Source organism: Monopterus albus, unplaced genomic scaffold (genome assembly GCF_001952655.1).
Source record: "Monopterus albus unplaced genomic scaffold, M_albus_1.0 scaffold23.1, whole genome shotgun sequence".
Taxonomy (NCBI): domain Eukaryota; kingdom Metazoa; phylum Chordata; class Actinopteri; order Synbranchiformes; family Synbranchidae; genus Monopterus; species Monopterus albus.
In genome coordinates this window covers 2558230-2571875 of record NW_018127903.1, presented here as the reverse complement: position 1 = coordinate 2571875, position 13646 = coordinate 2558230, and the positions used below count along the sequence as shown (strand labels likewise).

The 13646-nt window shown below is 39.8% G+C and overlaps 2 protein-coding genes across 2 annotated transcripts in view; one reads left to right on the top strand and one right to left on the bottom strand.

Annotated features, from left to right (window-relative positions):
• vcana (versican a) overlaps positions 1-9026 on the top strand; it is a 46934-nt gene extending 37908 nt beyond the window's left edge. The window contains exons 8-14 of the mRNA XM_020594601.1: positions 3455-3568; positions 3724-3837; positions 5159-5317; positions 5608-5690; positions 7605-7749; positions 7836-8018; positions 8142-9026. Coding sequence (XP_020450257.1) covers positions 3455-3568; positions 3724-3837; positions 5159-5317; positions 5608-5690; positions 7605-7749; positions 7836-8018; positions 8142-8287 — 944 coding nt within the window. The 3' untranslated portion in view covers positions 8288-9026. The remainder of the gene's footprint in view (positions 1-3454; positions 3569-3723; positions 3838-5158; positions 5318-5607; positions 5691-7604; positions 7750-7835; positions 8019-8141) is intronic.
• A 2830-nt stretch (positions 9027-11856) lies between these two features.
• On the bottom strand, positions 11857-13640 carry LOC109956859 (hyaluronan and proteoglycan link protein 1-like; the record flags this gene model as incomplete). The annotated part of the gene is made up of 2 exons (XM_020594275.1): positions 11857-13380; positions 13634-13640. Coding segments are annotated over 2 exons (306 nt in total), but the record flags the coding sequence as incomplete, so codon positions are not given.
• Positions 13641-13646: the final 6 nt, after the last annotated feature.

Below are 13646 nucleotides of genomic sequence, written 5' to 3'. Positions count from 1 at the left end.
GTCATCTTCAGAAGAACCATCGGTTTCAGGTGAAGAGACAACAGGCACGGGCAGCAAAGACTCTGCAAGTCCTACAGCTTCTTCTACTTTGCGTACTGTGAAGCCAACAGCAATGGCCACTGTGGAGCAAGACATTGGTGTAACAGATCAGACAGAAAGGTCTTCCATGTCTTCCATCTTCACTACAGAGGCTCCTTTAGTATTTTTAAGAGAAACAACAAAGAGCACAGTGACAAATGAAACATTTTTTACACAGTTAGCTACAGATGTCACAAATAAAACAGCAATCCAAGGTACCATTGCGCCTTTAATAATTAGCACGAAACAGCCATTACTGACTTCACCATCACCTGAAATTGAACAACCCTTTGTTGAACAAACAGCTATAACAACAACCACATTAAGACCATCAATTACATTAACATTTGTTGATATGGAGACTTCTGGTAGCTCACCTGAAGGGGATGATTTGGAGTCAATTCCAGATGGATCTGGTGCAGAGGTATCCACTGAGACTACCACAATTCCCCAGAATGAATTTCTTGTAGCCACAGATGAAACTGAAATTGATGAGACTGAGAGCAGCTCTGAGATGTCAAGTGCTTCATCCCTGAGTCAGTCCAGCTCACCGTTTGCCAAGGAATTAATGTCATCAACCCAACTGCCATACATGATAAGAACCGAGATTTACCTCAATGAACAGGGCAGTAGGGTTTTCACAGATGACTCAGGTGAGGATTTGCCATACATGACAAGAACCGAGATTTACATCAATGAACAGGGCAGTAAGGTTTTCACAGATGACTCAGGTGAGGATGAGAGTTCAGGCGCCAGCTTGTTTTACGGATCTTCTACATTTGTACCAGTCACAAGTCCTCCTGTGATGTCCCCTACTGCAGCAATGACAAAAGATATCACTTTTTCTTTTAGTGCTACTGCGGTTACAGAGGAGCGATCAACTGAGCAAACAAGAGATAAGTCTACTTACAATGTTAGTACACAAAAGCCAACAAGCACCACATTTTCTTCTCTGTACAGCACTGAGAACCCAAACATAACAACAGTATATGCTGTCACATCTGACCAGTCAGTTAACACATCTCTGTCTACAACTGATAAATCAACACCAAGTTTAGCCTTTACTCTGACAGAAGGAGACGGTTTTGGTGACCAAACCTCTGGTATGCTCACCTCAGAGCCACCAGTGATGGAAAGCATCACATTTGGAGAAGCTACCGGTGAAACTGCAACACTTCTTTCAGTTACACCAACCAGTGATGAGTTGGTTTCCTCACAGGAAAATGATATTACTCCAGAAACAGAAACCCCTATCGTTTCTGAAGCAACAGCACCTCCTGTTTCAATCATTGTGAAAGATGAAGTTACTGTAACTGAGCACAAAACACAGTCCTCCTTTACAGCTGTATCCCCCCATACAGTTGGAGGCTCAGTTGGTGATCACACTACATTTGACTTCACCACAGTGAGCTCCAGCAGTAAACATGAACAAGATGGATTTACTTCAATGTCCACACCGTTTCCCTCCATTGTATATCACGGTGTTACAGACCAACAGGTCACGATCATTACACACAGCAGCAGTCAAGCCAAGGCAGACTTAACTGAACAAACACCTACCATGGTCTTACATGTGTCTAAACCATCAACCAGCACAACCATCATATTCACAGAGAACACAGAAGATGAGGATGAGCTGTTTTCTGCAGTTACGGACAGTACAAGCAAAGGCAGCTCCACTCCTGAGTTTATCACCAGAGATGATATTATAATTGATGTAGACACTGCTTCCATAGTTCCCTCTTCATTTCACCCAACTATCCAGATAGAAGAAGCTGAAGGTATCACAGCAATTACAATGACACAGAAGTTGGAATTAACTGAAGAACCAGAGGGTTCAGGATCCGATAGTGCCATTTCCTTTACTCCTACACCAGCAACTTTACATGCAATCTCAGCCACTGATTTGTTATTAACCTCAACATCTTCTGAATATTTACAGTCCACTTCAAAACCATCACCTGTGGAGGGTGATTCTACTATGAAGACATCCAGTGTGCAGACAGTAACATCATCGCCACAGCCTACACCAACTGCTTCTATGTCCACAAAGTCAAGCTCTGAAGAAATGCACGTTTTAACGACGCCGCATACAGTTTTCCCTATTGAGACCCATACTAAGCCAGTTGCAGGGCTGGTGGAGGATGATCTATCAAGTGGGAACACCACAGATGTCACTGAATCTCTGACTGAGATTGCTACATCCTTGCCTTCTCAAGCCTTAACTAAAACAACAGACACAAGCTCCGTGACTCCAGTGCCCAGTAAGGAATATGTGTTCAGCACAGATGAAAAAGAAGAAAAATTCATTACCTCCTCACCCACAGCCGCAACAGTCACAGGTCGTGACACTACAAGTGAAACCTTAAGTTTGTCCATTTCCACACAAACCAGTGTAGCTTCAGTCAGCATCACAACACCAGTGTCCACTGAACATGGCACAATGAAACCAACCAGTGAAGCATCTGATGAGGATGACTCTGACAAAGGCTCTGCTACGGGTCAGCCAGAATCATCCACTTATGAACCAGTCAGTCAGCCTGTTGATTCAGTGAGTACTGAAACTAGCACAGATGAAAAGGCAACCAAGTCAACTGTAATACCAGCAGCTATCACTGCCATGTCTTCAGCAGCAGCTCCCGTCAGTGCAGCAGCATCCTCTAGTTCTGAGATTAGTTCAGAAAGCGCCAGCAGCTCAGAAGAAACCATGATCACAGCAAGCCCTGTTAAGGTGAATGGTGATGAGGTTGCAAACATCACCTCTGTGCTTCTATCTGTTACAACTAAGTCACCGCCCACCCTTAGCACTGAGGTTGAAAGTGGATCTGACAGTTCTGAGAGTGCATCTGAAGAGTTGATGACAACAAAAAAACCAAAGCCTGACAGTATGGAGGAACAGTCTCTGTCCCCAGAGGAAATCCAGACTGTTTTCAAAGTAAATACTACCCAAGTGCCAAAAATAGAGTCTGCTAGCACTGAAAGCACCTCTGGGGAAGAAGACATGAGCAAAACTGAGGGACATGTCTCTCCTCACACTGAAATACCTACACAGACTGATATAGAGGTTACATCACCAGCTCAAGCACAAAGTCAGACAGTGTTAGAGGCATCTGTAGCCACCACTCCATCATCATTTTCTGACAAACTGGACAGTGACTTAACTGCACCTCCCTCACTTACTGAAGGAGTACCACCAGTAGAAGGGGAGCAAACAAGTGCCCTTCCTGATACAGGACTCGATTTGGGGCACACTGTCATTGGCGAGACTGTTGAAATTCTAGGTACCTTTTTTTAAATGGCTATCTTTGGAGTACAAGAATTTATTTTCAGAATAAATTAATAAAGCTTTTATTTTGCTTTTTAAATGTTTTAACAGGAGTTCACTCATGTATAGAGAACATTTGTCTGAATGGAGGAACTTGCTACAAGACTGGAGGCATCTATACCTGTAGCTGTGCTCCTGGTTACAGTGGTGATCGCTGTGAAAAAGGTAGAACAATGTTCATCAAGAATTTATTTGACAATATCTTACTAAATTAACTTTCACCTAAGAATCATTATTAAATGTAATTGTTTTTAATTGGGCATGTACTAGTAGCTGCTTTAGCAATCTCATGTTACTGATTACATCTGTTTCTTGTGTAGATATTGACGAGTGCCAGTCAAACCCTTGCCGTAATGGAGGCACATGTGTTGATGGGCTGGCTTCCTTCACATGTGTGTGCCTCCCGAGCTATTGTGGGCTATTTTGTGAGCAAGGTAAGTTTGTGGTTAATTTGAGGGATTTTTTCCCTAACATTTTTTGAGTATTTTGCTTCAGATTAATGAAAGTGTTTCATTGTGTCAGTGGTGTAAGTGGTCCCAACAATCCATCTAAAGTGTCTAGACTCATTTTCATATGACATGACTGAAAATTTAAAAATATCATTAAAGGCAGGTCTTTTGTTTGATAATGTATTTAGACACAATATAATCTGTGGAGAAATGAAAGAAAAAAAAGTCATGAGTCATTCAAATAGACACACCACAGACATACAATTCAACCAAGCTGTGTACAGCTGAGTATTAGGATTCTCCCAGGCATCAGATGAGTCATAATCACCATCTTCATCCCATCACCACAATTACTTTTTTCAGGATTGCCTGAGGGTCCGTCATGTCTCATAGTACTTAAATTACTTCAAACACCTTTGAGCTTTAGTTTCCACAAGACAGTTGACATATTTTCAGTGTACCCTATTTCATACATTCAGTTCTTAGTGCCAGGTCAGATGTGTGCACTCAAGTCTGTTCTTGATATTTCCATCTAGGACAAGATAAACAGATTAGACATTATGCTCAGGTTCTTGAGTAACAATTAGGTAACTATGCATATCTGCACAAGGCATTTCTGGAATATAGTAGAAGACCTTGTTCTGAAGTTGCTATATCCCCATAATTTTACTGAAGCTTCCAGATTGTGTCCTATTTTTATTTCAAGCATGTTGAAACCAGAGCGGCATCTGCCGTTGCTGATTCCTTTTGACCACTGGCTACGCCCTAAACTTTGCCGGGATCATTCATCAGTGAATCATACTCAGACTGTGTACTCAGATGCAGCTGCTGTTATAGAATGTTTTGCCAAGGGATTAGGGGAAAAGGTAATTTGAAGAGGAACAACCCAAAGAAAGCTCATGCTCCATTAATTTTCCCATGATTCTGACAGTAATTTGGAATCTCAATTTACTGATTTGGTTGTGCCTGTATGAATGCCTGTGATGTAATGGGAGAAGAACAATTTGTTTCAGAATAATAATGACACCTTGGACTAGTAATTGGTACTCCTTTTGGATTCCTTGTTTTGCATCCATGTTAGTCTAGCGCTGGTTTTAGGGGCTGTAGGTCCTCATCCTTCCTACTGTTCCTCTATCATCTTGGTGAGAGAGAGCGATCAGAGGTAACAACAGGCAATTAAGTTGCACTATATTCAGGTGTAAAGAGTACTGTACATGAAGAAGATTAGATTATGTCTTTAATGTTAAGGTGGTGAGGTAAATAGCAGCAGCTAAATGTTCCACTGTTTCACTTTCTCTTCCATCAGATACAGAAACATGTGAATATGGCTGGCATAAGTTTCAGGGCCACTGCTACAAGTACTTCCCTTACAGAAAAAACTGGGACACGGCAGAGAGAGACTGTCGCATCCACGGGGCTCACCTCACCAGCATCCTCTCCCATGAGGAGCAACAGTTTGTCAACCGTAAGTTAAAGATTGCATTAATAAATAATTAATCATAAGTGCAGGAATGTGTATTCCTCAAGCCTAGCCCATTATGAAGCCTACATGATAAGATTAAAACAGTTTAAGTTATCCTTTAAAGTTACATCTAGTAAACAAATGTAGTAAGTGCAGGAACATGATTCAGGCACTGAATATACCATCACCATCTCTCTCTTCCTTCTGCATTTTTTGCAAGGGAGCAATCCTTAAAAGGACATATGGCACAGAGAAAAGTAATCTGCTATGTTTCGCTCTACCCTGAATGGCAGGTCTTGGACATGACTACCAGTGGATCGGACTGAATGATAAGATGTTTGACAGCGACTTCCGCTGGACAGACAGAAGTCCTGTGGTAAGATAAGCTGCTTTCTCACATGTTTTTGTCGAAACAAACATGCCACAGAGACAGTATAAATATTTGGATATGACGCTGACAACAGATACAGTCATCTTGGGAGAAACGTTCTTTTCAGGGGCTGTGGTGACTTTCTCATGACGTACTCTCCTCCGCCTTACATCGCTACACTCTGATGGGGGACTGCTCTGATAATAAACCTTATATGAGGCATGCTGTAAGGCATCACAGAATCCTTTTTATCAGCCTGAGTGCAGCACAAGAAAACCAATAACTGCCAATAAAATGGCAGTCCAATGTAGAAGAGTAGGAGAAAAATGCACACTGGTGATAAATGTTGTTTATGAAACAGCACACCAGTGTGTGTTTTCTATGGTGGTAGGAGCTGCTGAAGATTCCCCTCACAAGACAGGAAAGTGGCTAATTGCTATGTGCACCTATGTAGTACAGATGGATGTCGTCACTTCAAAGCTGATTCTCCAGGGCCAGAGACAGGGGAAGCATAGGGATGGCCTGGGGGTAAAAAGATAAGCACAGGCTGTATTGAGACCCTTGCTCATACAACATAGATTGAGGGGTGATGAGAGTATGAGTGATGCTGTATAGAAGGGAGTTTGGCAGGCGTAGACAGGTATGGCCTTCCTTCATATGCCACATGTGTCAGTAGGCAGCCACCTGTGGGAAGGGCTATAAAACAGGAGGACACACAGATGGATGGCACCTGTGGTCAGCTGCAGAAAGAGAAAACAATGGATAGAAGCTGCCCTGGGAATATGGGTGGGTGGTCACCTTTTAAACAAGAATGAAGTGTTTACAAAAAATGTGGAATTTATTTTTATTAGCAGTAGGGCATTGAAGCACCAAGTTGAAATGTGTGGATCTGTGTCTGTATGTGTGGGTGATCAGTTTGATTTGATTTGTTTATTTTGAGGAGGGTGCAGGCCTGCTGTGCAGTTGATGTGTCACCCATTTGTTCACAAGTGAGCAGAGCAGGAAGTCAGTGTGTGCATTTGTTAACCATAATGACAGAGCAGCAGAGCCTCTGGGCATGATTGCAGGAGTTGGGGGTTTGCAGCTTTGAAGAAGCTGTTTGAACCTAGAATGTGCTGAAAGACTGAAGGTAGCATCAGATGCCCCAGAGCACTACAGCTGTGTATGTACTGTTTAAACATGTAAATGTCATCTGTGTGTGTGTGTGTGTGTGTGTGTGAGAGAGAGAGAGAAATTGAATGCTTACAGAATTATACATGTATGCAGATTGTGATGAAATAACACTCAGGGTTGTCCATTATCACAACTTAAACACACGATATTTGTAACATGAATACAATCCTACCAAATATATAAAGTCAAAAAAGTGTTGTGATATAAGTCACTTGACTGTATTGTGTTGCAGTTACCTGTTAAAAAAATCCCACCGACTATATTCTATTTGAATATGTTGTGGTTCATTGTGAGATTTACACCACAGTAATGTAGCTGGCTGTAATCTGAGCATTGTTTATAAGCACATTTAATAAAAATGCATTGGTTCAGTGCCTTGTGTTTTTCAGAGCCCTCAAAAGTCTTTCAAAGTTGAACAATCATGAGGTCACTAAGTTGCTGAGTGTGAGTTTGCATCCTAGAAAGATACAGTTGCTCCCCCTTGTGATTATTAACTAAAATCACAGCGATGAGACCGTGCTGCCAAAAGAGCACAGCACCTCTGTGGATGGAGGGAATAACACTATATGTAATGATTTGTTAATTTGACACTCAGACTAAATACACATTAATAATTAGTGTTTATGAAATGCATTGTAATGATAAAAAAAACAGAAACATCTGAGCATTTATAGCTATGTTAGATGAGTATTAAGTACATTTTATGATGGGTTTAATAAGATAAATTGCACTTTGCTCTTATTTCAGCTATATGAAAATTGGAGACCCAACCAGCCTGACAGCTTCTTCACTACTGGCGAGGACTGTGTAGTGATGATATGGCATGAGCATGGCCAGTGGAACGACGTTCCTTGCAACTACCACCTCACCTTCACCTGCAAGAAGGGCACAGGTAAAAAGACTGCAGAATTAGCACAGATGATCTCTTACTTTATGCATGGAGCTCAGTTTGATGTTACTGTCACTTCTGCTTCTCAGTGGCATGTAGCCAACCCCCTCTGGTGAAGAATGCACATACCTTTGGTAGGAAGCATGTGAGGTATGAGATCAACTCACTGGTGAGGTACCACTGCCAAACAGGCTTTATTCAGAGGCACAACCCGACCATCCGTTGTCGTGGGGATGGACGTTGGGATATCCCTAAAATCACCTGCGTAAATCGTAAGTACACCAAGTATTGCTTCAATAGATAGGCATTGTTTTGGGCATCTCATACTCTGTTTTTGGCTTTTGACAAACACCATTCTTGTTTTAGAGCAAATATATGATTTTTTTCACTGACAGCATCAAGCTATCAGAGGACCTTTATCAGAAGACATCAACACAATAGTCTCTACAGCATCAACAACTTCAGAAGATGGCCAGATGAGGCTCTTCGCTTTCGCTATCAGCGCTACCGGGGAAGGAGGGACAGGACCGAACATCAGTAGAAAAGACAGTGAATGCCATGTAATGTGGCAGAGTTTACCCATAACAAAAACACATGGCTGTTACATGTGTGGAAAAAGGGAAATGAAAACAAATAAAAGAGCACGAGAAAGGCACAAGAGAAAACTCAATAGAAACCAGGAGGATAACCGACAGCTGTCTTGCATTTTGAATGACGATGGAATCTTTTGAGGTGCCATTCAATGAGATGCTGACACATGACTTCCCTTTTTTTTAATCATGGGGCACTGTTTTATACAATAATGATGTCAGTATGGATAAAATACTTTCAGCTGGCTACTGGAAAAGCAGACCGTACTCTTATTAGTCTTTTTTAAACTGCAGAAGTATTCTCTATGTCCTTAGCTTATGAAATAATACATTCATACATACATCGACTGTGCTAAAATCACCACAAGTGTTCCTTATTCATAAAAAAAACATTCCTAACATTATATTGCTTATGTTATGCTAATTAACCAATTACATTGCCATTTTATGATGTGCATGCATATGCATATATGTATTGATGACCTCTGTTTTATTTTTTATCAAGAGATCCAAGCTCTGCTTCCCAGAACATCACTGTCAATGATTGATTTTTATATCACATACATAGAACTGTAAACGCTCTTAAGAAATCTTTCTCCAGTCTTCACATCTAATTGACTGAGGCAGATATGTTCTGGAACATGGTTTCATTGCTTTATTAGTAGTAGTTATTCAGATTCCAGATGAGTAATGCACCCAGCTCTAGGGACATCTTACCACATTGCTCAGTGAAAAAATAGAGACCTTCTTTGTGGTGGCAGCTTTTCAAGTACCAAAATACTATACCGCCTTTCATTTGCGCCAGCCTTTATCGGATGTCGCTGATGCCTTGTCAAGATAAATCTTTATGGAAAGACTTTCATACAGAGTAGCTTTTTTTAAATTACTGATATTTCTTATGCACACTACTTTGCCATTTAATATGAGAGTTTGCTCTATAAGTAGTTATCGATAAAGCCTTTATCCACTGATGGAAAACGGTGTCCATCATCTATTTAATAATGAAAGAAGGGAAGTGTGGCTCAAGCAGCCTGCTCATGTGTTCGGTGCTTAACTTACAATTACTCGCTACAGCATGTTTACACTAATTATAATGCTGTTCATAATCACACGTCAAGGAGTCATTGCCTTATGTGTTGCTGTTCTGCTGTAGCATGTGACACTTTTCTTGGTTATACTTTTCTTCTGCACACTTTCTGTAATTGTGGTCAATTGAAAACAGCCATTGAGAGAATGTATTTTGTGAAACACTCAAAAAGACTTGAACATGATGGCTGTTTAGGCAGAGATCCTTATAATTTATTTTCAAGCTGCTCTTGATGTCCTTTCTTGTTTTATACATGCAGGTAAAATATGGCACTCTCTCCTGGCCCAGCAGGGCTATTCATATATTTTATTGTATGTTCGACAGTGAAACAGCCACACTCTTGGACTGTCTATATGGAACTCACTGAAGATGAAAAATCGCTTAATAATAAGATAGATTTTTATGTCTTTTTACATCTTTAATGTCAACTGTGTCAACCATAATGTTGTTCTGTAACATTAACAGAATATTTGTATGTGTGAATGGCTATACGTGTCTCTTGCATTTTTAATGAGAAATACCATTTTGTTTTGTCTGTCTGTGAATTTCTGTGTGTGTTTCAGCCTTAATATGCACATAATATCATTTTATATTTATAAATGATATTAGATTTTTTATTTATGGTTTTTGTTTTTTTGTTTTGACTTTGTTTTTTGTTTTTTATAATGTGAATGTCTGGGATATTTGTGATTTTTTTAAGAGATCAAACATTTTTTTCTGCTTTAAATAACCAAAGAAATAAAATAAATTTATAAATATTGCATAATAATATTCAATTCAACAACTTCAGGACAGGGGAAAAAATTATAGGAATACTGGTGTTTGCATGTTCTCCCTTCCGTATATGCAGGTTTTCTTCAGATGTGGTTTCAAATGCATGCGAGTTATGTGGAGTGGAGGAACACAGAGGTACATTAAGGTACGTTTTGTATAGTTTAAACAGTGCAGTGGCTCCACCAGCAGGTAGTGCTGTCACACTAAGCCATAAACCTGAGTTTTTGTCTGCTCAGTACCATAAAAAGAATAGATATTTCATTTCTATGGTAGACCTGTAACTCATGGAGACTCTAAACATATTGTGAAAATTTTAAACTGAATTCTCTCTATAGGGCTTCACACAGTACCAGTGTCCCATTTTCAAAGAAATGCAGAGTCTTGCACATACATCATACACTTCTGAAAACCCCATCAGAGATGCTCTACAACCCCCTTCCTTGGTAGACAGGAGGCACATATTGGAATTGGCAATGCGAATTATAGCTACTGGAGTAGGAGCTGGACAAGGGAAAGTGAGAATTAAGTTGTAACAACTAATGCTAAAGAACTATGGACCTCCATTTAGTATACTACAGTTTTTATAGTCAGCAGCATGGATGAAGGTAGCTCCTCTTGAATGTCTTATGCCCAAGCAGGAAGCAGATGAATTTTCTTCATGTAAAATCAAATGTTTTTTTGTGCACATTACACATCACTGCAATTGCCAGAGCACCTCCTTACACAGCAGCACCATAGTTGCTGCAGTTTGACTACCCAATCTGTCATTAGAGACTTGTGATTATAGGCCACGCTCAGATCTCCCAACAATCATAAAACTTACAGTCTTACCTTATGAAGTGCAAATGTCTCATGATGAGCTCTGGGCCCAGGTTTCTCTGGCATTTAGCAAGTTTTATAAGTTTGACTTGGAAAAGATGCACCCTAACACTTCAGAATTCTTAGGCTTGAGAGGGACCCTAGACTCTGTATAGAGGTCATGACCCTGCTATTTTTCTGACACATATAACATTGTCTGGATGTGTTTGGGATGTAGCACCGTCATTGCTGGGATGCAGCAACATTTGATTGGTTGATATCATAGAAGCAGACCAACTGAAATGCTTGTTATTACTTCTGTAGAATCACTCAACAGTGAGACAAATGTAATTGTGTGTTTCCAGCACAAAACCATTCTGAAACAATGAAAGCTCACATTATGCCACAAGTGTGCATAAACATAGATATTCAGTTACCACAAATATAGTTTATTAATCGTATTTTATTAACATTTTGTACTGAAAAGTTCTGTCCACAAAACAAAAAGCTTGCATCAATAGGTTTTCACCATCACACATAGATTTGTCTGGTATTTCGGTGCTGTATCAACCTAAATCTGACCCCATTCTCATGCATTCCCACAAGCCTTGTAAAGACTGTGGTATTGCTGTTTTGGACTGGCAGCCTGGTACTGAATAAAAAATGCCAAAGAATAATATATGTGAGGAGATTCTAATCTCTATCCTCAATAAAATGGGCTGACACCAGACACATGGCCCCTATTTTGTCAGTTTAAACAATGGTGTTTAAATTTCTGCTTCAACTTTCATATAAGCACTGCTGATTTGGTCCCAGTGGAAATGTAAATGTTCATTGTTGAAAAAAGGAACAATTCCAAAATTGAATTTATAAGTTGTATTGTTTATTTCAAACTGTTGTGTTCGAAGGGGTACATGGAGATAGGATACAAACATATTGTATCTTCACCTGTTTCATGCAGAAGTGTCTACAAATGGACAAGTGACAGACATTTCGAATCTTTGCATTTATAAACAGTGTATCACCATATTACCACATGTAACCCACAGTAAGTAGGCCTACCATATGTCAGTACTCAGGATTAGAAAAAGCAGAAAGAGATAATGTAACAAAAAGCTGCCGAAAAGGCATGTTGTCTTTATTGAAAGCCAAATGGATCAAAAGTCTTTGGCTTTTTCCCACCATTCTGTTTTATACTTGTTTTAATATCGCAGCATTGCTCTACATGTCTGTGCACATGTGCCATCAGAGAACATGCCGCTTTCAGACTTTGTGCCAGCACATATGCACACACGCATAGAGCAGTATTCATTTCTAGTAGGAACGTTACTCTTTTCTTAATGTATCAGATAGAAATTTTCACAAAACGGCACTCGTGAGACAGGACTTTTTATAAACATGTTTAATAAAAACAGTAGCTGTAGTGACAAATATCATTAAAAATATTAAAAACTTGTCCACACATACTGCATAAAGTTTTTTAAAATGTTTTTCAAATTGTAAGTGGGAGTTGATCAAATGGCGGCTTTAAAGGCAGTAGGTCAAAACTGAGTCATATACATTCATCTTTTGTTAAACAGTAAATTTGATCACAGCTCATCAGGTTGAAAAACATTGCTGCAGTTTAAGTAATGAAAAAAAAAGCTTTGATAAGGGAGGGGCTCAGCTGATAACTAATATCTACAGCTAAGTGCTAGCTAAGTCATTTATATAATTGTAATGAATTTAAAGTCTTTCACTGATGTGATACATAATAAAATAAAATATCACATGGTTTTGTTCTTTACACAAATGTTAAAGCAGCGGGTATCATCTGCACATAAGCATGAATGCTTTAAATCCTGAATGTCATAAATGAAATTATTCTGTGAAAGACAAACTAAACTTAGATGATGTTTCTCAACCATTAATTTCACTAATACATTACAATGTAAATTTAGACAAATGGCTTAGGAGTTAAAAGAGTTATCACAGCTTTATAAAGGTATTGAGCTCATGCTAGATAAAATCCAAAGCCTATCTGCTTTATAACTGATTTTATTTGTTGTGGTTGTTGATGCTCTTTGGTAGTTATGACTTCTCTAATTCAGTATAGCACCTGCTCAGCCTTGAAGCAGTAAACACCGTAAGACACCTGGTTCTTGTCTGGGAATCCAACGAAGCGCACCGCAGCTTCTGTGGGGCTGCAGTTCTTGCGGGGCCTGGAGATGGGGTAGCGCACACTACCGTCAGCCAACCAGCCGGCATCGCAGCGATCGTAGCCCCTGAGTTTCCAGGCTGCATATATGTGGCCCACCTTGGCAATCTCTGCATCATCATCTAAGCATGCCTGCACAGCCTCATCATAGCTCAGACTGTGGGGTTGGTCCAGCCAGTAGAATTCTCCTGACAGCAGAGATGCAAAATGTGTGGTCAGTAGGAGAACTTGTTGGCCCTTTCTTGATGATTCAAGCATTGTCAGTTTACTTATTTTATTGTATTTTTAAAATACTGGTCAAGCCAGACATGCAGTAGTAGATTTTTAACACAATTATAAATTGAAAAATCGGTGTGCTCACCATGTACACCATTTTAAAAAATATTATAAATAGGAAACTGAAAATATGGATAAATAAACAGTCAATAAAAAAAAACTCACCCTCAAGTGCAGA